At 43.6% G+C, this 27789-nt stretch overlaps 1 protein-coding gene across 1 annotated transcript; it reads right to left on the bottom strand.

Moving 5' to 3' along the window:
* Window positions 1–127: 127 nt before the first annotated feature.
* Window positions 128–24121, bottom strand: LOC117465050 (thrombospondin-2-like). The gene is made up of 22 exons (XM_034107909.1): window positions 24051–24121; window positions 23847–23912; window positions 22743–22879; window positions 22057–22121; window positions 21840–21915; window positions 20964–21066; window positions 20196–20360; window positions 19721–19897; window positions 19469–19642; window positions 11285–11415; window positions 10816–10950; window positions 10518–10736; window positions 10323–10430; window positions 9968–10127; window positions 9081–9199; window positions 8600–8834; window positions 7711–7938; window positions 7500–7630; window positions 6708–6848; window positions 6476–6573; window positions 1196–1335; window positions 128–508 (listed from the first exon to the last, which is right to left on the bottom strand). The coding sequence occupies exons 1-22, from the start codon at window positions 24109–24111 to the stop codon at window positions 501–503; spliced, it is 2877 nt and encodes a 958-aa protein (XP_033963800.1). The 5' UTR covers window positions 24112–24121; the 3' UTR covers window positions 128–500.
* Between the last annotated feature and the right edge of the window lie 3668 nt (window positions 24122–27789).

Genomic DNA, 27789 nt, shown 5'->3' with positions numbered 1-27789 from the left:
CTAACTCCACCAGAGGGTGCTGGAGACCGTGTTTCCGATATGTGTAAAGCTACTGGATAAAATCAGATAAAAATAGAAGTAGCAACAATTGGAAAAAAAGTGTTTTATTGATAAGTTACTACCAGACATTTGGATAGTGCTTCTCTACTTAATGTATCGTCAATTTATCCTCCTTGTATCCGAGGTGTATATCTGGCAATAAATAAGTATTTACAACCATAAGCAAAAAGCAAATGAAAAGCAAGAGATGCTGTCTGAGTCTTACAGTTATGTACAGCAAATAATACAGCTTGGAGTCAATACTAGTGCACAAAAAGCTGATGAATAGATGAAGGTCACCAATTGATAATCTTGTGTCTTTATCTGGACTATGAATGAGTGACCTGGGGCTCCCTCTTTATAACTCTCCCTCTTTTCTCAATTGTAGTAAGATTTTCGGCAATTCATGTGGATATCTTGTTGGTTGTGGAAGAGTTTCCTGAATATTCCACCAAAAGAACTCAGTTATCTGAGGAGGAAACAAAGAAAAACAGGTAATAGATACCAGAGACCGTATTGAAACAAATGCTGGAGGACAGAGGCACATTGTATGGTACTCAAGTATTTAATTGTGTACTTTTATTACACAATGCAGAGGGAAATAGTGTACCTTTTACTCAAAAACAGCCAGTGGCTACAGATTAAAGCTTGATTCACAGAGTTTACATATAGGTCTGCAACTTTCTTGGCTTGTGTCTTACAATACAGTTTATTTTTGGTGTCATTACTGATACGAGATGAGATCTTCTTAAATGTGCTTAAATGGTTGTATTTAAAAAACAGTTTGAGGCCCAAAGAGGTAAATTGTCTAATATTGAACACATGAAGCAAATATTTAAGTTATATTGCAGTACATGCTGCTACTAATCTGCTTTTGAATGCCGACTTTCACTTGTGGCTTTTCCCGATGGGTCTTTTTTTTGGTAGCTATAATACGTTTTAAAGTTGCACCATCCACAGCAGTACCAAGCTTTTCTGCTGTACTGATACTCCTCCAGTTTCTCTAACCTGGAGATGTGCCTGACTATGAATACATTTAAGTACCTCATGCAAATGCCTTTCTCAACATCAAGACTATCCCTTTTAGAAAGGGATCAGAGTACTTCTTCCATCCCTGATCAGTGGTCAAGACAAATGCTATGACACGGTCTCTTACCTCTGCACTCATATCTGAGGTCTGAGAAGATGACACGTTCCTGAGAGAAGACAAACAGTCCCAGTCTGCCTCCAGCCAGGGTGTGGTCATACACCGCCCCCGAGTCGGATAAAATCTCCCTGCCATCGTACACCACCACCCTGCAACACAACAAAGCATCATCACAAACAGCATTAATTATGAGTTTACATCTTGAGTGGAAAGTCACTTGGCACATTTTGGTATTTCATTCCTCATTTGACTATTTGTTCCCAAACAGTACGTAAGACATGACGTCAAATTGAGCTATTTTTAAAGCAGTTACATCAGAGCTTTTGTAGCCACTGTTCTTTTTATCAATGTGTATCTGTCCTTCACAATCAAAGAGCTGCAGCTTCTTTTCAGTATTTTTATAATTTGAAAAACTGCTTTTTACTTTACAGCTTTATTCGCCTTTTCCTCTCAAAGTCTTTCTTCTAAAAACCCTGTGACTGGTAAGCACTGATATTCTTCTTTCCATCTGCACTTAAACAGCACAAAGCACGGAGAACTCATTGCCTGCAGTGTTTTTTGTAGGTCCATTAGTGTGGAGTAAGGCAAGGCAAGGCAAGTTTATCTATATAACACTTTTCAACACAAGTGCTTTACAAAAAATGAAAGACATTAAGAAAATGGCATTTAAAATCAGTCATTAAAAAGAAAAGCTAATAAAATAAACATTAAAAGAAAAAATACATGGATAAAAGTTACAGTGCAGTCTAAGATATGAATAGTTCAATTAAAAGCAGCGGCAAAAAGAAAAGTCTTCAGCCTGGATTTAAAAGTAGTCAGAGTACAACTAAGTAGAAGTAGATGTGGCAGGTTTAGGAGAACCGGGTACAACAAAGAAAGTAAATTACTCCGTTATCATGAAATAACTCAGAGATTGAGTTATTTCAAGTGTGAGCACATCTGTGGGTAGTGCTGCGTACCTGGACTCACATTCAGGTTCAGGTCCGGACTCAAGTCCAGAGGTTCAGGTTCAGGTCCGGACTTATAAGTCCGGACCTGAACCTGAACCTCTGGACTTGAGTCCGGCTTGTGTCAAGTGGTGTGAGTAACTAAAGTGAACTTATTGTGAGCTAATTATCAATTGAAAATTAACTCATAATCAACTCAAATTCAAACTCATCAGGTTTATTGTGCTCCCTTCCAACTTGTGTCTACATTTCTCTACAAAGTACAAATGTGCCACTTAGTCTACAAATGACTTATGACAGCAACTACAGTGAACTACTACAAAGTTCAAACATTTATTTCATTTACCAAACTAAAGTAACCAAACAGTCCCTGAGCTGACTGAGCCTAAATCCCTAAAACGTTGCTGAAAGGTAGAGTGTAGAGTAGACTATACGCATCACACTGTTACACACCTAATATACAGTATAGGCTACACTCTAGTGACTGTACAGTCAGAGTGTACTGTACTGTCTGTGCACCATGTATTTTCTACAACTCTACAATACATACTGTTAGAAATTAAAATCAATGTTGATATGGCGTAATTTTGAATTAAAAACACTAATTTAAATCACTTTTATTCTGAAAAAACCGAAAGTTCACACTATTAACTTAAAACTTTTATTCTGAAAATTCTTCACTTCCGGTTAGCATTAGCATGTGGCGAAATTCTACGTTTTCAAACCGTAAATCGAAGGTGAAATGACATGTGATGTTGTACACTGAGCACACTGGGATTAGCACTCATTTATTGACGCTGAATAACGTTTATCAGGGAATGTTTAAATAACCACAGACACCAGAATATACGTAAGTGCTAGTTTTTTTGCGAGTCCAAGTACCGGTTCCTGACGTTCCGGTTTTAACCGGACTTGAACCGAAACTTTTTACAAGTCCAGTACCGGTTCGGCGTACCGGTACGCAGCACTAACCACAATGTGTTGGGCCGTGTGCTTCTTTAAGCATGGATCTTATCCACTCTGGGGGTATCACTGGTCTCCCATCTGGGGAGTACCATATCCCATCTTTGTTGGTAGCTCCCCTGTTTGACCATAGTTTTTTGTCTTGAGGAGACCCCGCTTCTTGAGCCTCTTTAAAGAGCTTACGAAATGCTTTTAGCACCGGTTAGTGGGCTTAGTATATGATAGAGGTTGCATTTGTATTGTGGAATGTGCCATATGATTTTTTTATTATTGATCTATTTTTAATAAATCACGATTATAACAGCATACAAAAGTTGTCAGTTAGTAACAATCGTTCGTTGCGCCGGAAACATCAACTTCGGCCATTTCCGGCGGTGACGTCATGAGTGGAACACAGCTGAGCTCAGTCCCGTTTGAATGCATTGAAGGGCCAAATATTACGACAAAGGATGCACAGCAATAAGACGCCAAGAATAATTGGCAAGCGATATGTTGTATGGGGATGTGGGGCCATCTCAACATCTGGTTATGGGATGTTTTTGTGGCCAAAAAATGATCAAATGGTGCGTATATGGACAAAACAAGTGCGTCGTACGAGGCGGACGTTTGCTAGACCAGGTAACCCGGGGTCGATGAAACCGACGATGTGTGGGGCAGCACATCAAGAGATCGTGTTTCGAACAATCAACAATACCCGCTAAGGAGAGAGAGTAAACGCTTTCTCGAAGGTTCGTTTTGCTTTCTTACAACGTTACGTTAACTCAACCTTACGTTTGCCATGAGGCTATGTTACTTCCCTTAAGAGCTAGCTGTCTTAGCTAACAACAGTTAGCAGCTAACGTTTTCTGCAGTTTGTGTTTCCACTGAAAAACGTGATGTAGTTATTTAAGGGTAAGTTAACTAAACGTAATCTTACAAGTAGAGAAAGTTAAGTTGTGTTTAAAATCGTCAATGTAATGCACGTTAAAGGTTTTGTGTTGAGCATGAAGTTAGCTTTACTGTAGCTCACCAAAGGTTAGCATGTTAAGCTGCACTTTCTTTGGCAGCTCGCTTAATACAAAGAGGGATTTTGTGCTTCATTGTAAACTTTTCTTACAAATGTGTGTTAATCTACCTGAAATTGTAGGGACAGTTTTTTTCTACTCAACTATACAGACCATTGTTGAGGAGATGCAAAACATACTGTAAATGAGTTGGGTCTGAGATATACTTTGAGTAATGTTACTTTGCTGCTAAAAAATGAAACATTATCAGATGAGGACATCACCAAAGTGTGTGAGTCTGTCAGGGGATTTGATCTGTTCTTTGCATGTCGTACAGGGCCTGTACACACTGCTCTGGTATGAATTAAAAATATAATTGTAAAATGTATGTCTCTCGCTCTTGTCATCATTCAGGCTTTGCATTTGAACTCCTATGACTGGTTGCGGACTTGAAGGGAACGACTCCATGACCTTCCTGACATCCAGGAAAAAGGTGAGATTCTAATCCATTTCAATGCCAACAGCCAGTCCTTGTTTTTAACTTTTTTAATATGATTTTTTGGGGAATTTCTGTTTTATTGGATAGTAGAGATCTACTGGAACCTAACACCAGAGAGAGAGAGAGATAGAGGGAGGAGATGATATGCAGCAAAAGGCCGAGCCGGATGGTTGCTGCTCCGTGTGGAGCGTGTTCTATCAGGTAAAGCACTTTGGTACCCAGTTATTTATGGTATTGAGTTTGAATTTAGCCTTTGGAAGGTCATTTCCGACAGTGCATTGTAAAGACTGAAAAAACATTTATTTGTCTCAACATTCCTGTAATAATTTGTTTTTTTATTGTTGATATTGTTTTGTTCTTTATTTTTGTTGTGAGAATCACTTTGCAATTGTGTAAGTGCTATATACATAATTATACTAATATTATTGTTGTTACCATCATTACCATTATTTAAAAAAAAATCTTTGTTTTCTTTATTTATCGCTGCAGAAAGGATCATGCCAGCCCACATCAAACACCTGATCAAGAACTTGTGAATCTTCAGGCAGAAAAGATGAAAACACCTGTTCCAGTTTCCTGTACATGGAACCATGCCTGTCCTCTGTTCCACATGTCTTCAGTCAGTCCTGAGGCCTGTACTACGAAGCAGGATGTTCTCTTCGCGGCTAACTTCAGGGAAAACTCCGGCTTTCCGGTCCTACGAAGCTGGTTCTCTTTTTAGCGGGCTAGATCTCCATGGTAACTTATGCTGAACGGCTAAACTGCCCCGGAGCAGGTTAGGTTGCAGGCCAAGAGCTCAACTCAGTGAAAGTACTGCCTGCTGACCAATCAGAGCTCAGTGTGCGGAGTTTAAAGCGATCAAGTCACAGGAGAAAGGAAACACAGAAAAGCTGCCGTTGGAGGAAAGACGGCCGGCAAAAATCACTGACTGTGTGAACGTGAACATGAACAGAATATCACCTCCATCTTCAGAGCAATCTGACTATTATAACATTAGCGTTAAGAAAGCTTACTTAAATATCTGCCACGACATCAGTAACCGGATCAGAGTACATTAAGTAGTGGGTGTATTTTTTTTCTTCTGAAAAGGTGGCACTGAATGTGATGCCACAAATGTAAGAAGTTTGCTGCCAAACTAAAACCTTCATGAACTTAACTGGAACAAAAATAAGCCCAAAATGTGAGATGAAAATAAACACACCAGTGTGTATGTGCATGTTTTATCCCATTAAATACAAATCACATTTACTTTAAAAAGAGTTGTTGACTTTGAACATTTGATGCTTAGAAATTGGGCTTTAAGCATCGACTGTATTAAATAAGTGGATGTAGTTACTGTGACAGTAGTTCGAGGCGACCAAAATGTTACAATCAACAGTTTTATGAACTGAAAACACACAGTTAAAGGGTTCAAGTTGAAAGATGAAAACAAACATCCAAGGTGAAAGCCTTTTTGCAAACAAACCAGTCTGTTGTATAGCAGATAAAACACAAGATCAAGGCACTTTTAGACTTGGACGAGGTGACTTGGCACTGGTCTGGTCCTTAAAAGCCAAACCAATAATAAAGAATGCTTTAACTGTAAATATTAAATGTAAAGTTTACTACAAATGTGCAAGTACTTTGGAAGCTGTTGCTTAAGGAAATCCACAAATCTTTAAAAGTAATCTAGCTGTGGTTTTTGACAGTCAAACATATAAACTCAAATAGGACATGAAGCCAAAAGGCAAATGCCTAAACTCAACACATCTACTTGTGACTATCCTTGCCTATGAAAATAGATTTAAATGCTGTAATTTCCAGAGAATATCTTTCCCTATAATAAATGGGAAACGAGTCCCTGTTGAATCAACCAGTGTTAAACAAAATATGTAATAAATATTGTCTGTCTTTGTACCTGATGAATCCAGTCTTGGGTCTGTGGATAATGTGCATTCGGTAGGCTGTGTAGTCTTTCCAGCCAATTTTATTGGGATCATGCCACAGAGTTCTGACCTGAAACACACAGCCGGAGAAAGAGCCAGTGTTCAAGGTTGTTTCAGGTCGGGTTTATCTGGTCAAATAAGATATGTAATTTGATACATGACAAGCAGAATATAAAGAAATATGGGACATATAAAGTGTCTTGCCTGTTGCCTGGTGCGTCCGGTGTGCCACAGGGCGTTGCGTAGGTACTCCCCCGGTCCTGTGGTGGAGTTGACCACTTTGATGGAGACTCCCGCTGTGCCAAAAGCTTTGAATGGCTTTTTCTCCCAGTACGCCTGAGACACCTGCTCTCACACAGAAAGAAATGAATTGCATCTTCCGACGTCAAACAATAATCCTTATTGGAAGCTCATTTAATTGCTCATAAATGCAACCTGCACCATTGGATCAAAGACTTTCCACTGAGAGACGACTTGCTGTCTTAAAGGGATAGATGAGCTCTTTTTAAACATTTAAACAGACCCTTTGTAGATGATAACTAAGATGGCACCGCGGATGGCTGCCTCGGTGTTGGGGTGTGCTCTGTTTTTTCTCGTTTTGTGCATTAAATCAGTATTTTCTATGAATTTTTTGCTAAGTATTCTTCTTTATGTTTCTTTGTATGCACCACATATACCAAAGCTAATTGTTTTTATTTTTTTTTCTTAAATGAAAGGAAGAAAGGACCTGGAGGATAAAAGACAGTGAAGGCTAGGTTGACTTTGAAAAACTTCGTTTTTCTGCTAATTGGAATTTTAAAATAATTAATTGTATGACATATAACAGACTTATAGGGAGAGTGTGGTCAAGTTTATTTTTTAAAAGGATTTCAAGATAGATAAACCTTTGGATTCAAACTGAAATTAAAAGTTAAAATGGCAATTTAGGTAACATATCTACTACCGTGAGTGACGCAAAAGTTATCATCAATGTTATTGGATGAAATCAAACCTCACCTGTTTCCACATGACAACATAGAAGCGTTTACTGGACTGGTAGGAGAACACAACGCCTGCATAGTCGTCATCTCGGTTGGTATTCACATAAAACGTCACACTGAAGTCCACCGCGCTGAACTTGTCATATCCTGTTTAAACAAAGGGATATTATTGTTAATAATGTATTTCTTTTACAGGTTAAGTGTTCTCTATTTATAGTCATTCTAACCTAAAGCGATGCCAGGGTCTGAGTTAGCCATCTGCAGCAGCTCTGTGCCTTGGCTGCGGATAACCCAGAGAGGCTCCGACTGCGTGGTGCCTTTAGGGTCCAATAGAACAACCTGAAACTTCCTGAAGTCTGTAGAGCCAATATCCTGGTTCAGCGGACATGGATCCAGAGCATCTGGAATACTGTCATTGTCAAAGTCATCGAAGCAAGCATCTCCACTCCCATCACCTGCAGGAGAGGAGGAAAGACAGAGAATTAAACAACGTGATTTCCTGGATTCATTTTTGCCAAGACGTAGTAAAATAAAATAAAGGGAAAGAAACAATGTGCAAATAGTGAAATGTCTTGTATGATGGTGGATAAATTAAAGGCTCATTTATTTATGATTTATCATACAGCCGTGAGCCATAATACGTTTATGGTTCTGTCCAACATTAACATGAACCGGATCACTGGATACAAACGGGACCAATAGTCAGAAGATTGTACTGCAAGACTGCGAAATCTATTTAACATCAATCCCTCAAATATCTTTCCCATGTGACAGCAAATGATATAGCATATGTTCACATCTGTATTATGATACTAGAGATATTCCTCAACGATTCCTCAAGTATACTTACAAATAAGTTTGTCAAAAGCAAAAATAAAAGCCAAATATAGTTATAATCAATATGATATCCCGTTAATATTTCTTGCAAAAATGGCAGGAAGTGGTGTTATCAACAACTCAGACAAAAAAGACAACATTGGACTTTGAGAATGAGTATCACTTTTGCCTGTTTCTTTTGACATTTTATACACCAAACAATTCATCTAAAAAAGTCTTTGCAGGTGCTTTTTATAAGAACTCCTTCCTAAAATGTTGAGCAACCATAGCAACACCGACCATCAGAGTCCAGCTGGTCCCTGTTAGACACTAGTCTGCAGTTGTCCCGGTCATCTGGGATGCCATCATTGTCGTCGTCATGGTCACAGACGTCGCCCTTCCCATCATTATCATGGTCAGCCTGGTTGCTATTGGGAATGTAGGGACAGTTATCCAGAGAGTTTTGAACGCCGTCCTCATCGATGTCCTCGTTGTCGTCGCACATGTCCCCCACCAGGTCACTGTCAGAGTCCAGCTGCAAACACACAGGAATGTTTACATTTAGTTTAATCACAAGTCCCAGTGCTGAGTTTTACCTCTACTAGAACATACTTCCACGATTTCCTTTTCATGTAATACAATAAATCCTCCATCCACATGATTGATTGCCACTAATAACTATTGAGATTGTCTTTCATACCAGATGTTCTGTGAGGTAACGTGACCACCATCAATATGAAAGAATATCATTTTTCAGTAGAAGCATGTGTCCTTTAGTGACCTGCATTGGGTTGTGGAGAAGGGGACAGTTGTCACACTGGTCCCCCACACCGTCCAGGTCTGTGTCCCTCTGGTCTGTGTTGTAGACTAAAGGACAGTTGTCACGGTCATTCAGAACCTCTGGAGAACAGGAGAGACACACACAGAGAGCAGATGAATTGCGTGACTTTAACTCCTTTACACATACAAAAACAAGACATAAATCAGGACTATGTTTTGGATAAATGTAATGTAATCCATATTTAAAGAGGAACCTAACACTAAATCTACTTTTTTAAATGAAAGTATTGATTCTGCTCATTACCACAGAATTTATTTTCCTTTTACAGAGAAAATCAAGTAATTCTCTCCATATCCAAGGACCCACAGGCTCAAAATATGAAGTTACATCAGATAGCAACAGTTAACAAATGATCATTGCCCATAAGGTCCATTTTTCTATGTAATCATCAGAAGCACATGGCTTATTAGTATGCATAATGGATGAAGTCGTCAGACCTTCACACTCCTGATTATGAGAAAGTCATGCCTTCACCATGGTAGAAAAATAAAAAGGGAAGGTCAGACAACATTGGACAATTGCTGTCTGTTTTCAGAATAACTATCGAATGGGTCTTTAGGCCAATGGGACTTTCTTTGCAATTTGGAATATTAGAATAAGGGGCCACCAAAAAAATGGGTAATCCAGAAGTAGTATGACTCGCCAGGGTGAAACGTACAGAAGTCTGTTTCCCCTCAAGTAGTGTTGCCTTACCCTGTTTCCCTTTCTGGTTATTGTTAGGCAATATGGCAACCTGTCCTTGCATAATTATGGAGTTCTATAATTACACTAGAATAAATGTTTGAGTAACTGCTTGTTCCATGCCTGGTTTAGTGAGTAGCTCCTACCATCTCCATCAATGTCAATGCTGCAGTCGTCTCCCTCTCCATTGTCATCAGTGTCCATCTGCAGCGGGTTGATATCAAACGGACAGTTGTCACAGCGATCCCCGACTCCATCTCTGTCTGAGTCAAACTGCCTAGGGTTGTACATCAGCGGGCAGTTGTCCTTTGTCAAACACACACACACACATACACACACACACACACACACACACACACACACACACACACACACACACACACACACACACACACACACACACACACACACACACACACATATTAGTTTATACATACACACACATGGGATTTGAATATATACCAGTTTTTAGTCATGGCATTCCAAAAGTTACAGTCTAACCCTCTCATCTCTGATGTCATCGTTGTCGTCGTCAGGATCACAGGCGTCTCCCTGTCCGTCCTTGTCCAGGTCTTCCTGTCCAGAGTTTGGTAGCGCGGGGCAATTATCCTGCAGCCAATCACAGCTCAGTTCAGTAAAATATAATACAATACAATACAATACAGCCAGCCAATCACATTTCTTTCATTTGTGTACCTTTTGACAGTGATAGGTTGCATTCTGCTTGCAGGGTAATCTGTTGTTTGGCCAGCCATCCAGATCAGAGTCTTCACCACACAGAAGGCCGTCGCCAGCAAATCCCACAGCGCACACACACTTAAACAAAACCTCAGATGCCAAGCCCAGGTACACACACTCTGCATACTTGTGGCAGGTGTGTGTGTTGTCTTTGCATGGATTATATGGCTCACACACCTACAACAAAAGCAAACATAAAATGATTTGTCATTTAGCAAAGCACTTCATGAAATTATTCAGAGAGGAAAGCACCTGCCTGCCTGGTTTTCAGGGCTTCCTGCAGTCCGAGGCCGAACGGCTGGGTGCCTTTGTAGCGAGGAGGACAGGGTAGACAGTAGAAGCCGGGATCTGTGTTTACACACTCTGTGACACACACACTTTCCACTTCACACTGCAGAGATAGAGGGATTATCCATGTGCAGAATATCAACCACAACAGTAAATACAAAGGTTTGACAGTTGATGTGTAGCGGATCAGACTACACAACATGTATTCTCACTCTGCATTCATTTATAGGCCTGAGGTATAACTTTCACAACCTGCATGATCCATTATAGGAGTTCATAGCTTAGATTAGAGCCTCAACAATTGATCAATCAACAAATAGTTTCAAGCAAAAATACTGTCATCTCAAATATAGATTAGGTCCAGCCTTGTGGTAAATGATGTCAAACTAGAGTAGAGAAGTTAGGATTTTAAATGATCACAGATTTTTGGTAATTACCTCGTTCTCATCTTCACAGTGAGAGCCATTGCCATGTAAACCTAACGGACAACTTCCACACTCCCATGATCCATCGCTGTGGGATGTGCACTTCACTCCAGGAAAACATGGATTTGAACGCAAACAAGTATCTAAAAGTACATACAAATGTGCATTTAAAAGGCAGTTATTAATTCACACAGTCACTTAGAAAATATCCACTAATTGAGTAAAGGCTGTATAAACATTGTAAGATATTATTTTCTGATCTTCTATTGCTTGAAGGTATGCTTCATCCAATAAAAAAGCATTATGGTTTATGCACAGATAGGGATAGGACAGGGTCGGAATACAGGAATTTAATGTAGAAAGAACAGCTTCACACATTGTTGCTATTTATTCATTTTAGATTGATGTCCTAGCCACACGGAGACGAAACGGGTCGTATCCGCTACAGTTTTCTATACGGTTCGGCCACACGAGGCCGACAGGGAAACGCAGATAACGATAACGGTTCCCAAGGTGGGTAAATCTGCGGACGCAACGCTCTGGGGGGCCAAACGGCTCGGTGATTACGCCCTATGGCCCGATCATTTCCTGATAACAAAAATACTGACGGGCTGTCCGGAGAGGGGGAGGAAAAGAGAGACATTATGTTTTGCATGGGGCTTTTGTTGTTTTTGTGTTCTATTTCGTATATGGCTTCGCCCTCTAAGGCTATCGCTATTGGGTTTACCCTTCTGCGCCCCCGCGCAGTACTGAAAACACTTGTAGTCCACGCCCACCCGCTAGGTGGGCCCCACCCTCGGGCCACCTTCCGGTATAAATAGGGAGGTTGCCCGGTGATCTGCTCCCTCTTTTCTTCAGCAACCAGCAGTTTACTGAAGCACGAGAAAGCAACAGCATGAGCAATAAAGAGTGTGTCCGTATGTGCCCTTCGTGCAATACAGGCTACATTATGAGCTATGATTTGCATCCGATATGCGCAGCCTGTCTGGGGCCAGAGCACGCGGACGCGGCTCTCAGCCAGCAGGTCGCATGTCCTCATTGTGTGCGTCTTCCTTCATCCGACAGGAAGCAAAGGGCGGACGCCCTAGCTGCTGCGGGTGAGGAAGACGTCTGGGGTGGGCAGATGCCCATCCAGGACAGCCTGTTTATGGAGGCGAGTGGGGGGCAAGACTCGGACGACTCCTTCCCCGCCTCCCTCCAGGGCTCGCCATGCGGCTCTCCCCTTCCCCCTCTTCCCCGGACACGCTGTGCGCAGCCGTGGCGGTGTCCCAGGCGAGGATTACGGCATGGATGACACAGATCCAGCGTCACCTCCAGGCAGCGGTCACAGAGCCAGCCAGGAAGGTCTTACTGGACGCTCCGTTCAGCTCGGACGGGCTGTTCGGGCCCCAGTTCCTGGCCATGGTTGATTCCATAAAGGCGGCTTCGGAGCAGGCGGAGGACATCCGCCAGCACGTCGGCTGGCTCCAGCCAGCGGTGAAGCAGCAGCGACACCAGCGGCAGCAGCAGCAGCCAACCCGGCCACAGCGGCAGATGGACAGACACCAGCAGCAACAGCAGCCGAGGCGTCAGAATCGTCCGTCAGAATCGTCCGTCAGCGGCGGCTGGGGCACCGACCCGCACCTCCAGGGCACCGTCCCGCACCGACGGGCCCCCACCACAGAGGGGGGGTAAGAAGGGAGTAAGGTATTCCCGTTCGGCGTCTACTCCACGAGAGCCGCCGAAAAAACAAAGCCGACCTTGACGGTCTGGGGGGGAGTGTGATCTAAATAAAAGGTGTTTATTTCCTAACATGTGGTCTGAGTCTTCAGTTACAAATGTGTGTCACATATCCCCCACCCTGGGAGCTGCCTATGACCTGTCGGTTAACAGCCAGCCGGGTTCGGTACAAAAGCCTGCGCTATTTAATCTATCGATTAATAAACTGCGGAGCACAATAATTACACCAACTGCCTCCAATCTGATGATTAGTAGGCGGCATGGTTCGCGACAGATTTCTGATGGTTATGACTCTTCGGTTATTAAACCACAGACCTCGCGGCATTCTTCTGTCCGAGATACGCCACCTATACACGGTCATAATAAGCCCATGAGAGCAGTGTTAACGCCTCATGTGGATATTACTGCACACACCTCCATCCATCCTCTGAGCGTGTACACGTCTCATGATGCGAGGCGGAGTGATACGCAGCGTGTGGAGGCCTCCGCACAGCCCTTTCGCTCTAGGCCAACCTTGGGTTGCCTCACGGGCAGCGGCGGCAAGGCCTTTGGAGTGGCTCGTCGTCATGACAACCACAACACATCTCGAACAGGCGCGCCCGCTGTCAGAGTGTTTCTCGGCGTGGCAGCGCCTGTGTCTGATGGACGGATGGATGCACAGGCTGATCAGCAGAGGGTACACCCTGCAGTTCGCCTCCACCCCCCCACAGTTCAATGGGATACAGGTGACATGCCTAACATCCCGAGAACAGTGTCTTGCGCTCCAAGCAGAGCTACGGGAACTCCTGTTGAAAGAGGCTATTTCCAGGGTTCCCCAGGAGGAAGAAAATCAGGGGTATTACTCCCGCTATAAGCGTACCAGTACAACCGTCTGCCGTTCGGCTATTCCCTGGCTCCTCGTACTTTTTCAAAGTGTGTAGAGACGGCGCTGCAGCCGCTACACAGAGGAGGAATGAGAGTACTATTTTACCTGGATGACCTGCTGCTGCTGGCTCGCTCCAGGGAGGAAGCGGCTTTACAGAAGGTACAACTCATATCGCATCTGTCAAAGCTGGGTTTCATGATCAACTGGAAAAAGAGCTGTCCTGTTCCAGGCAGAGAGTGGAAACACGGCAGAGAGTGGAAAACGCTGACAGCTCTCCTTCAACGTGTCATACCACGCAGCGTGGTGACGTCACTCTCCGTGATGCGGCTGCTCGGCATGATGGCAGCAGGTCACATGGTGATGCCCCTGGGTCTCCTACACATGAGGAGACTGCAGAGGTGGTTCATCAGCCTCCGCATCGACCCCGTACGACAGAAGATGCGCATGGTGGTCATCCCTCTGTCCGTGGGTTCAGACTTAACATACTGGAAAAGTCCCCACGTCTTGTCAGAGGGGGTTCCCCTGGGCAGAGTTACGTCACACATGTCGGTGTTCACAGACGCATCTCTCTCAGGGTGGGGAGGAACGTGCATGTCGCAGGCAGTGGGAGGACAGTGGCCGGCTCACATGTCTTTCCACATAAATGTGCTGGAATTGATCTCTGTACGGAGAGTAATTCAGCATTTTGCCCCGTTGCTGCGGAATCAGCATGTGTTGATTCTCACAGACAACAAAGCCGCGGCGGCCTACATCAATCGCCAGGGGGGTGTACGCTCAGTGCAGCTCCTGAACACAGCCAGACGGCTGTTGATCTGGGCGCGGGCACACGTGCTCTCCATCAGAGCACTGTATGTGCCTGGAGAGCTGAACAAAGGGGCAGACCTCATGTCCAGAGGAGGTCCTCGCCAGGGGGACTGGAGCCTCCATCCCGAACTGATTTCCCGGGTTTGGGGCCGGTTCGGGAAAGCGGAGGTAGATCTGTTCGCCGCACGCGGGAACGCGCAATGCGAGCTCTGGTTCTCCCTGTCAGCACGGGACCACCCATCCCTGGGGGTGGACGCGTTCGCACATCGGCCATGGCCCAGGGGACTGCTGTACGCCTTCCCACCAGTCCCGCTGATTCCTCGGTTCCTGGACCGAGTGCAGGAAGAGCGGCTGTCAGTGATCCTGATAGCCCCGGAACGCACGGGAGCTTCCTGGTTTCCATGCCTACAGCGTACGCTGTCAGGCAGGCCGTGGGAGATTCCGTGGCGGGGGGACGCTCTCTCACAGGTGAAGGGAGCGATCTGCAGTCACCCAGTGATAGGCCAGCCCTTATGGGCATGGCCCCTGAGCGGGAACACTTAGAGAGTGGGGTCTCTCTCAAGATGTTGTACGCACCATTCAGGGAGCCAGGGCCGTGTCTACCAGAGCATCCTACACAGCCAAGTGGGCAGCGTTCCAGCGTTGGTGTGTAGGGAGAAGCCTGGACCCCATTACGTGCCCCCTGCCTCACGTGCTGTCATTCCTCCAGCTGTTGTTGGACAGGAATTTGGCGTTCAGCACAATCAAGGTGTATGCGGCTGCCATATCATCTTGTCATGTGGGTTTCGGAACAGGGACGTTGTTCAGTCACCCCCTGACGAAACGGTTTCTGCAAGGGGTACGAAGACTCAGACCGGTGTCACGCGCACTCCAACCGCATCCCAGTCAAAGGAACTATTTCTTGGTCTCAGAACTCTGTTCCGCTTCAAGTCTTGATAGATTCTGGTGCGGATGTCAATTTCATTGACTCTGACTTTGTTATGCAGTCTAAACTCCCTTTCGAGCCTCTTCCAGAACCTAAGGATGTGTTTGCCTTAGATGGGAGATTCCTAGCCCAAGTCACCCACCGTACTGCTCCAGTTTCCCTCAAGCTCTCTGGTAACCATCACGAGATAATCTCCCTGTACCTTATCCCCTCACCCATGTCACCACTCGTTTTAGGTTTTCCGTGGTTGAAGCTCCATAACCCCCACATAGATTGGGCCAACTTGTCTATCCTTAACTGGAGTTTATTCTGTCACTCTCATTGCTTACACTCTGCTGTACCCCCCACAGTTACTAGAGCACCAGACCCCCTCAAACCCATTGATCTCACCTCCGTACTCCCTGAATATCACAGTGTCAAGGAGGTTTTCAGAAAGGACCACACACTATCCTTGCCGCCTCACCGGCCCTACAATTGTGCCATAGATTTGCTCCCTGGCACCCCCTTTCCGTCTAGTAAACTGTACAATATCTCCAGGCCAGAGAAGGAGGCCATGGAGAGTTACATCTCTGACTCACTCGCTGCTGGGCTTATTCGCCCCTCCTCATCGCCTATGGGCGCAGGTTTCTTTTTTGTGGACAAGAAGGATATGACCCTACGCCCTTGCACAGAGGTCTTAATGAGATCACAGTCAAGAACAAGTACCCCCTTCCACTCATAGACTCAGCCTTTGTTCCCCTTCATGAAGCCACCATCTTCACTAAGTTGGATCTTCGCAATGCGTACCACTTGGTGAGAATAAGGGAGGGGGATGAGTGGAAGACTGCATTCAATACTCCCCAGGGACATTTTGAGTATTTAGTAATGCCTTTTGGGTTAACGAACGCACCTGGGGTTTTTCAAGCTATGATTAATGATGTCTTGCGTGACATGTTAAACAGGTTTGTTTTTGTGTACCTTGATGACATCCTAATCTTCTCTCGCACTCTTCAGGAGCATGTCCAGCATGTTAGGCTGGTACTGCAGAGACTTCTTGAGAACAGACTGTACGTTAAGGCTGAGAAGTGCGAGTTTCATGCCTCTTCTGTGAGTTTCCTGGGGCTTATCGTCGACAAGGGACAATTAAGGACTGACCCCGCCAAGGTCCAAGCAGTGACCGAGTGGCCCACTCCCTCTAACAGGAAGCAGTTGCAAAGGTTTCTGGGCTTTGCCAACTTTTATAGAAGGTTTATTCGGGACTATAGTAGGGTAGCAGTTCCTCTGACTAAACTCACCTCTGTCAAGAGTGGTCTCCTGCAGCTGAGGCAGCTTTTGTAAGACTGAAATGTTTGTTTGCCACTGCTCCTGTGCTCTCTCATTCTGATCCAGGGGTCCAGTTTGTGGTGGAGGTGGATGCCTCTGATTCTGGAGTGGGGGCAGTTTTATCCCAGCGTTCCCCCGCAGACCAGAAGCTCCACCCTTGTGCGTTCTTCTCTCGTCGGCTGACCCCTGCTGAGAGGAATTACGACGTTGGTAATCGGGAGTTGCTGGCAGTGGTTCTGGCCCTTCAAGAATGGAGGCACTGGCTGGAGGGAGCCAACCATCCTTTTATAGTATGGACGGACCATAAGAATTTGTCTTACCTTCGCGCTGCACGCAGGCTCAACTCGCGCCAGGCTCGGTGGGCTCTCTTCCTGGGACGGTTCAACTTCACCTTGACCTACCGGCCTGGCTCCAGGAATGTGAAGGCCGACGCCTTGTCCCGGCAGTTCACTTCCCCAGTGGAGGACTCAAGAGATGCAACCATTCTGCCATCTTCCTGTGTCGTGGGAGCAGCTAGATGGGAGATTGAAAGGGTGGTCCAGGAGGCCCAGGAGGACCATCCAGCAGCTCAGGATTGTCCACCAGACCGGCTGTTCGTTTCCTCCGATGCTAGATCTCCAGTGCTCCGGTGGGGACACGCGTCCAAAGTTGCCTGCCATGCAGGTATTCATCGGACCCTGGCCCTAATTCGACAACGCTTCTGGAGGCCCACTATGTCCGCAGACACGAAGGAGTATGTCTCAGCTTGTTCCGTCTGTGCCCGCAGCAAGGCCTCACATCAGGCCCCCGCTGGCTTTCTTCGCCCCTTTCCCATTCCCCACCGGCCCTGGTCCCACATTGAGGTGGATTTTGTGACTGGTCTCCCACCATCAGACGGGAACGACACTATTCTGACCATCGTTGACCGTTTCTCTAAGGCTGTGCACTTTGTCCCTCTGCCTAAACTACCTTCTGCCCTCGAGACTGCCACTCTTCTCACCCAGCATGTTTTTAGGCTGCATGGTATCCCACAGGATATTGTTTCAGACAGGGGTCCGCAGTTTTCCTCCCAAGTTTGGAGGGCCTTTTGCCGGGCATTGGGGGCGTCGGCCAGTTTGTCCTCTGGGTACCATCCCCAGACCAATGGCCAGACGGAGCGGGCAAATCAGGACCTGGGAACGGCTCTTTGTTGTGTTGCCTCTCGAAACCCAGCCTCATGGTCTCTTCATCTGCCATGGGTTGAGTACGCCCACAACTCCCTGGTGTTCTCTGCCACAGGTATGTCACCCTTTATGGCTTCCAACGGCTTCCAACCCCCCCTTTTCCCGTCTCAAGAGAGAGAGGTGGCGGTTCCCTCGGTACAGGGGCATCTTCGGCGAGCCCGCAGAGTCTTGCATGAAGCCCGGGCAGCTCTTACCCGTACCTCCGCCCGGAACCAGAGGATGGCGGATCGTCATCGATGACCAGCTCCGGATTACCAACCGGGCCAGACGGTTTGGCTTTCCTCCCGTGACCTCCCTCTTCAAACTGATTCTCGGAAACTCACTCCCAGGTACATTGAACCTTATGAGATAGAACGGGTCATCAATCCTAGTGTGGTTAGGCTTAAGTTGCCTCTTGCCTTGAAGGTGCACCCCACTTTTCATGTGTCACTCCTTAAGAGAGTTTCCTGCAGCCTGGAGTCTGTTTTGTTTTTCTTCGCAGTTTGTTAAGGAGTTTTCTTTTTAGTTTTTGTCGGGAACGTTTTTTCCCGCAGCTTTGTTTTTGAACTTACTACGGCCAGCCAGCTCCCTGTCGTCAGTACCTGCCTTGGATTACCTTTGTTCATTAAACACCTTGAAACTTTATTTTTTGTCAAGTCTCTGCTTTGGGGTCCAAGTAATATCCAAACGTCACAGGCTCCGTATATTATTATATAGAGTCGTTATTCATTTGTTTTAAAGCTCAATAAATAACAAGGAAGAACTTTGACCGGCACTTTTATAATTTTGTCCGGAAGATTTCAACTTTAAGGGACAGGTTGACCAGCGGAAACAAATTCTAACTCTGCCGCACGGTCCCATCGTCCCTTGGAAGAGGCGGGGAGGTGAGTGTTTTTCATCTGCTGAAGGACTACCGGAGAGATTGCTTGCCTCTGAGCTCTCTCCCCCCCCCCACCTCTGCTGCTAAACTACAGCGTCTCCAGCGGGTCGAGCGGTCTTGTGTGGATGGTCATGTTTCTGATGCCGATTTCGTGTGGACGGAAGACTTTTTTGATATCGAATTCGGTTCGTTTTCGTTACCGTCTCCGTGTGGCTAGGTGAGATTGAGATTGTTTGTTTGTTTTTCACTAAAAAGGATGTTTACTAAAAAAAGGTTGTGTCCTATCAGTGATACGATAACATACAGTAAATGTTTGTCTGCCATTTAAAGAGTTCAAGTATATTTTGTGATTTCTGGTATAATAACGTGAATCACAAATGTAGGATAATCGGGACATGAAGTCTTCCTATCATCCTATGCCTCTCCATGGATGTGAGGCTTAGCCTGCCTATAAAATAATAATCTTTTTAAGATTTAGGCTACCTCTCATCTGAGGTATGTGGACAGGATTATAGTTTACCTATTGGACACGGTTGTTTGTTACATGCTTCATAGTCCACTGTGTCTCCAGCACAAGGCTTCCCCCCGTGCTGAGGGGCAGGGTTCAAACACTCCCGCTGGCGGCTCATAAGGCCTCCACCACAGGACCCTGAGCACAGCGCCCATTCATTCCAGCTTGTCCAGCCTCCAGCAACTAAACACAAACAAATCATTCATCTGTAAGGCATTCCCAGTACTTCAGTGTATTCTGTATGTGCCGGTGTGTACTCACTTGGGCAAAGTGTATTGTTGCAAGGTTTTGTATCCATGGGGCTGCCTATGCACCCTTTGCCTCCCTTCTGTGGTGGAGGCTGGTTGCAGAGACGAACCCGTGTGATGTTGCCTTCTCCACACGTGGTTGTACACGCAGACCACGGAGACCAAAGGCTCCAGTTCCCGTCAGGCCGCGCTAGACATGAAACAAGCACATTGCGAAACATTTGTTCTTTTTAACAGTAGCTTGGATGAGTCTCTGACTAGAATTCAACCCAGACCCCCACCATAGTCCCACAGTGTGTATTGCGTTAACACAACTACAACAACATGTTTTCAATTATGATTAGAATCTCTAAAAATCAATTTATGTGAAGGTTCCATACGTTTTTGCTCGATGGTGGAATTATTTCCTTATGACCGGCCAAACAATCATAGAAAAATAAATCAAATGCAGACATGTGACAAATCAGGCATGCAGAGTGATGACCTACCCTTGCGGTCACACTTCATGGGCATGCAGCTGCGGGTCTGGACTGACGGGCCGGCACAGGAAGGCATGATGCCGTTACAGGACCGGCCCCTCTGCTGCCCCCCACGTCCACAGGTCACTGAACAGTGGGTCCACTCAGACCACAGGGACCAGCCATTTTGATCATCTTTACACACACAGACACACACACACACACACACACACACACACACACACACACACACACACACACACACACACACACACACACACACACACACACACACACACACACACACACACACACACACACACATTACAGTATGCACAGTGTTATCAAATGTTATGATGCTAAAAGCAATATTTCTCCCACAAAATGTTCATTTGTATATCAACTACTCAACTAATGTTACCTTGAACTCTTGAAGACTTTTCTCGCACGCCTTAAGGAATTGAAGTAAATGAGTGATTTGACAACAGCACAACTATATAAAGAATATCTGTTTACACATTGTTTTGTAAGACTTGGGCTGTATAATCCAAGTTGTATTTAACCAGTGCTATTAACATGCATCGCTTAAACCATATTTTTTATATTGGTTTGAATGTTATGATATAGTTTTGCTGTTTTTTTATGCTCCATCCAACATTGAGGCATGCAATAATATTAGGTTTTTTACAAGAATTCAAGCTAACAATGAGTGAGTAATTGATGAACAAGTGGTCATTTTGTGGGTTAAGTGTTTCTTTAACAAACATATTCCACCCTAAATCATAGTTGAACACAAACCAAACTCACTGAGACAGACAGGACAGCACTCTCCATCAATAAAGGTTGGATTAATGCAGGATAAAGAAGGGCAAAACACCTGCTGACACGCCACCTTTCCATCCTACAAGGCATGAAAGATACACCCATAATTCAGCGTTATCAAATATATTATCAGTCTCATTAGCTCGAGCCAGATGTTTAGCTTAATGCCAGTCCTTGCAGAGGAATGGTATGCCATCATGACTCATAATAAATTGGCTGTCTCCCTCAATCCATCCTTGACAAAATTAATGATGTTGATAAAGAGAAACAGATTCAGAGAGGAAGATGAAGCAAGAATAAGAGAATAACAAAGGCAGCTCTAGAAATAAATAAAACCACATTGTGTACAAGTGAGACTTATAGTAAGTCTCCCTCGAACTGGTTAGTCAATTTAAAAAGACTTTAGGAAGATATGTTCATGGGCTTTCTTGCCAAGAGTTAGATAAAAAGATTGATACCACTCCTGTATGAGAATGGTATCAATTGTTCTCATTTGTATCAGAGCTGTAGGATTGTTGTTTTGTTTCAGGATGTTATGAATCAAAGTCGAAGATTGACACTGGCTTTCAAGTCCCAGCTTTTTGTAACAACGTCTTATTCAAGTCTTTAGAATCACGTCTCAGAAATATGCCTTAGTTCTTAAGTTAATGCACAATATCCTCTTTATATGACACATAAACAAGACCTTTCCCCATAGATTATGATAGATTGATTAAAGGGTGTCATCCAATGATGCAATCATACTGGCCATATTTCACTTTATCAAAGAGAATATCTCAGCACTTTCCAAGGAAAAATCTCTGCTCATATTTTATAGATTGTAGACATAAAAGACATTTGTTCGACACTGACCTGACAAGCACAGGAGGTGCAGCTGTCAACCTCCCAATCCTCCCCCTGCTCGTACACACGTCCATCCTGCATACACCAGACCCCCCCGTCTCTGTCAAGATCATTGACTTCATCACTGCCGCCACTGTTCCTGTTGTTGTTGATGCCGTTTTTGTTGCTGTTGCTGTTGTTGTTGTTGTTGCTGGTCCTGTTGCCGTTGCTGCGAATGTTACTGCTAATGTTCCCCTTTCTGCTTTTGCTCAGCTCAGCCAAAGATATCCGCATCTCCTCATTTTCTTTTGACTGAGAATAAAATCAATACAAAAAACCTATAGCTCACATTAAAATCATTACCAGAACTGTAGTTTTTAAAAGATTTGTTCTTGTGTTAGTACAAGGAAATCTGTGGGATTAGGCTAGAATGGCAGAGTTGATTAGTAGCCAACATTTGAACACTGATGGTATTCTTTTGCAGGTTTTTTCCCCCAAAATGAAAATTACCAGGACATTTACCACAAACCACAGTGTTTCCTGCCAGAGAAAAATGACGTGGCTGCTTGCTCTATTTGCACTGGAAGAAGTGCTAATCCCTTTTGGTTTTGTCACACAAATCTCCCAGACAATTCAACACCGTCAAATACAATTTCAAGTGCAGTGCTGGTACACTTAAGCAATGTTCTTGGCGACTTGTTGATTTGTTTAATATAATTTCAAAAACTGAAAATGAATTCTACTGCAACTTTAGTTTACAAGTAGGAAATAAACTCACTTTAAAATAACTTTATTCTCTAAAAATGTCCATGTAAAATCCAACTTTATTGCTCATGCCATATCAAAATAAACGTTGCATCCGAGAGTTAAACACAACAAACAACTGCCAACATGCAGAAGCCATATGTGGGTATGTGTATTTGTGTGTCTTACTACTCTGTCCAGGTCTTCCAGCAGGTTTCCGGTCACAATACGCAGGCCGTGGATCTCAGTGAGCAAGCCCACCAGCTCGTCACATGGATGACGACAGACTTCTGACGACACATTGTCGACCTTTACACCACCCACACCTGTGGAGTAGGCACAAGGGTAACACTATTATCACTATTTTGATAGTCCATAGTTAACACTCTATAACTCATCAGTTGACATTTAGTAGCATGTCAACAGTGCATCAGTTGACATTCAACAGCACTGTTCAAACCGACAAGTAACTAAGCATTAGTTGATGATCAACAGATAAGCAACTAAAGTTCAGTTGACTATTACATTAAGTATTAGTTGATGGTCAACAGATAAGCAACTAAAGTTCAGTTGACTATTACATTAAGCATTAGTTGATGATCAACAGATAAGCAACTAAAGTTCAGTTGACTATTACATTAAGTATTAGTTGATGGTCAACAGATAAGCAACTAAAGTTCAGTTGACTATTACATTAAGCATTAGTTGATGATCAACAGATAAGCAACTAAAGTTCAGTTGACTATTACATTAAGTATTAGTTGATGGTCAACAGATAAGCAACTTTAGAGTTTAGTTGAATATTACATTAAGCATTAGTTGATGATCAACAGATAAGCAACTTTAGAGTTTAGTTGACTATCTGTTGATCGTCAACTAATCTAGAGTTGACTATTAGTATACTTTTAGTAGGTTCTCCACTAAGCGTTTGTAGGCATTAATGCTTAATGTAATTTAACTAAATTTTAGTTGCTTATCTGTTGATCATCAACTAATGCTTAATGTAATAGTCAACTGAACTTTAGTTGCTTATCTGTTGATCATCAACTAATGCTTAGTTACTTGTCGGTTTGAACGGTGCTGTTGAATGTCAACTGATGCACTGTTGACATGCTACTAAATGTCAACTGATGAGTTATAGAGTGTTAACTATGGACTATCAAAATAAAGTGTTACCGGCACAAGTGTGTCCGGTCTATGCTTGATTTTGTACTTGAGTCAATGATGGAATAAAAACAAGTGAGTAAACTGTATGTGTCTATATTGTAATGCATGTTGTACTATGTGAGGTACCTGTGCACACAGCTGCTGCATAGAAGAATATCAAAAGCCAGGGGAAACCTCTCAGTGGATTCATTCCTGTTCACATAAATCACATATACGGTCACCATGGAATATATATATACTGCTACACCGCTGCCCAATACAAGCAGCACTGCTGCCCAGGAGATACAAGAAGAAGTAGAAGAAGATAAAGAGGGAATTAACCTTGCATACCTGCGTACTCCTCGCTGTTCAGCCTTTCTCCACGATTAGAAATCACGGCTGGTAGGATCATCCCCGCTGCAGCTCCACAGGGGCTGTGATGGAATGTCTGTCTCCCCGTCTTCCTCCTAATTTCCTTGTGTCCTTCTTGCCAGACCTGGGCTTATCAGCACAGGTTCCTCAGTAGTGTGTAGTCCAAATGCAGACAGCTCGCTTAGTGCTGTAGCAAGTTCTAATGCGGTTATGTATTTGTTTGAGAGTGTGTGTGTGTGTGTGTGTGTGTGTGTGTGTGTGTGTGTGTGTGTGTGTGTGTGTGTGTGTGTGTGTGTGTGTGTGTGGTGTGTGTGTGTGTGTGGTGTGTGTGTGTGTGTGTGTGTGTGTGTGTGTGTGTGTGTGTGTGTGTGTGTGTGTGTGTGTGTGTGTGTGTGTGTGTGTGTGTGTGTGTGTTTGTGTGAGGCAGGAGCGGGAGCCATATATTACCCGTGTGTCTGGCGATGAACTGGCCTGCATATCTCCCAGCGAGGAACCCAGCTGGATGGAAGGAACTGTGTGGATGTGCGTGTGTGTGTTGACGTTTCAATGCAGGTTTCCCAGACCCATCATTTACACTCCTCACCCTTCAAACTGAGACACACACGAAGACATGCACTCTCAGATTGATACACACACACACACACACACAAACAGACAGACACTTATTGGCTGCCGGAGTTTTTCCAATATTTTTGGAGAGAGAAATCAAGCATCACTATAAATCACTGGTGAAAAATGAGAGGCTGGATGGGTGTGTGTGTGTGTGTGTGTGTGTGTGTGTGTGTGTGTGTGTGTGTGTGTGTGTGTGTGTGTGTGTGTGTGTGTGTGTGTGTGTGTGTGTGTGTGTGTGTGTGTGTGTGTGTGTGTGGTGTGTGTGTGTGTGTGTGTGTGTGTGTGTGTGTGTGTGTGTGTGTGTTTGTGTGTTTGTTCTTGTGACTGATTCCTCTTGATTTCTGCAGATTGTGAGGTAAGATAAGCAAGCTGAAGGAATACTAAAACATCTACTCCCAGTGCGACCATCATCTTTCTTTCCTTTCTCTATCTCTCTTTTTCCTCCATCACTCCCCCCCCCCCCCCTCTCTCTCTCTCTCTCTGTCTGTCCCTCTCACTCTCTTTTTTTGGTCAAAAAGGCATCATCATTCTGAATCATATTTTCCATCTGTAGACTCTATTCCATGATGAATCTCACAGATGTGTGCATGCATGCATGCGCACACACACGCAAGCGCCTGTGCCCATACAAACACACAACTTCTCTGAATCCAAATACCTAGAAACATCACAAACGATGAACGCATAAGAGCAGACACCATGTTTCCTGCTGGAAGCCTTTCAACGGTGAAGACAGGGAAAGCAGGTGCTGTCACTGTGCTGAGACAACCCAGTCTCACGGCATTTCGTGTTCACCAACACGATTTTTAATCTATTGATTCGTGTTCACCAACACGATTTGCCCCTTTTTTTTTCGTGTTGCACAGCACGATTTTAAAAGCAATGTATTTCTACTGGTAATGTGTTTCGTGCCTGCAGGCTGCAGCACGTCTTTTTCTCCGGTCGGGTCGTGGAAGACCGGAAGCTGTGTGGTTCATAAAAACATGTTCTTACTCAATATCAAGCCACAGTTATTGCTTTTATTTTAAATCGTATAATTTCGGACTTTTGTTGTCGTCTGTGAGGAAAATAAATGGGGCTCAGAGCCTCAGGATACTGAAATCTGTATTTTTAAATATTTTCCCCTTCTAATTTGTTATTCTTTTCAAAATAACACACTATTATTTACTCACCAATAACACACAATTATCCTTGCTTTTATTTATTGGTTTAATTCCATAATCTTTGGCTTTTTTGGTGTCCGTCAGGAACTGAATTTCAAAATAAAAATAACCGGAAACAGACGTAGACCTATAAGGGACATTTCGAGCATCATTGCGATTGTCAACATTTCTGAGTTTAGGATGGCCGAAGACACTACACTACCCATAATCCCCAGCTATCGTTTAGGACTACAGTCCCCGTAAGGTTATGCAGAGCGTCAAACAGCTGTGTGAAATGGAACGAAACCACGCCAGACTATCCAAAACTGGAATCGAACACCCCCCCAGAACTACACATGCTGGCTATTGTGTTTCGCAAAATAGTTCTATGGGACGTCTCTACTGAACGTTTTCGTTTTTCCCACAATTAGAAGTTGCCAGTATTAAACACATTGGTGTTATCAAATGTAAAACATATAATTAATAAATGGGTGAAAATCGCTTGTGTCCATAATGCGCAGCATTAATATATAGCATTAATATATACCCACATGACAGCTCATTGCTACTTTGTAATTCTACTCCACTACAATTCAGAGGTTAACCTGGTATTTTTACTCCACTGCATTTATTTGAGTTACTTTGCAGATTCTGATTAATTATGTGAAATATAAACAACCCTTAAATCAGACTTTAGTTACACCTGAGTAAAATTCAGGTAAGGTGATTGTCAAGTGCCAACAATCAGGAGCGATATTTGATAGTTGGTGCTTGAGAAGACTAAACATGTATCTGCAATTGACATGAATGGAAACAAGTAATAAAGTATATTCATTACTCGTTATTCTCTACTAATAGTTCATTAAAGACTGTATATTATGGCTATTTTGCACATCCCTTTCAAGATTTTCAAAGGTTTATTGACATATCATACACAACTACGGTGTAGTTATGCAATGAATGAAAAACTTGGGTCACAGGTTCCTCAACAGTGCATTACAAGACATCTATCAATATGTGTGTACCTCCACCATTAAACTGTCATATTCTGCACATTTCTTAATCTGACCTTAATCTGTTATTTAATGTTTAAATAAAGGTTAATCCGTTTTTCTGTTTTGCACCTCCTCCTATTAATATCTTTGTACATCATGCACTAAACTGTTTTATTGTAGAGATCACTTATAGTATCTTCTTGATTTTTTATATTCTATATTTCTATATTTATACTTTCCCCCTATGAAAGTATGTACTCTTAATATTTTTTTAATCAAATATAACACATAAAAACAATAATTCAATAACGTGCTTTAACCACTAGGAGGTGCACACAAGGTACACACAACCATAATAACTTTGTATTATTAGTGTGTATGTATAACATCTGAAGATGTATAGTTTTATGCATGCTTTCACATAACTTTTACAGCATATTGCTATACTATTTCAGACTCAGTATTTACATTCTTACATTCAAAGAAAATCAGTAATATCTTTAAAAACTACAGTCCTTTTATATCAGCTGTGCACCGTTATGGTGTAAATATAACTTATCTATGAATTAGATCAAATGTAAAAGTCAGCCGAATTAGTGTTGATTCTGCAAGGAGACGTATTGTGTGAAGAGAAATTGAAGATGTTGTTTAATTGTTGATATATTTATGATCCACGTCAAGTATTCAGTTTCTGCGACATTTCTTCCAGTTTTTCCAAAGGTCTTCTCATCAGGGCTCTCTAAATAAAGAACTACGGCAGATCTGTAATATGTAAACCGTGTATTACAATGCCGTTATGTGATGACTTTCAAAGAGAAAAGCAAGAGCACTCGCAATTAAGTATTATTTATAAACACCAAATACCAGCATGCATTGCGGCTAACACATCCAATCAGCGAGCTTAAAACCATAGCTGAGGATCTTGGGTAATCGCTCGAAATGCCTACGTCTGTTTCCGGTTATATTTAT

Source organism: Pseudochaenichthys georgianus, chromosome 19 (genome assembly GCF_902827115.2).
Source record: "Pseudochaenichthys georgianus chromosome 19, fPseGeo1.2, whole genome shotgun sequence".
Lineage (NCBI taxonomy): Eukaryota > Metazoa > Chordata > Actinopteri > Perciformes > Channichthyidae > Pseudochaenichthys > Pseudochaenichthys georgianus.
This window is presented reverse-complemented; position numbering and strand designations above follow the sequence as displayed.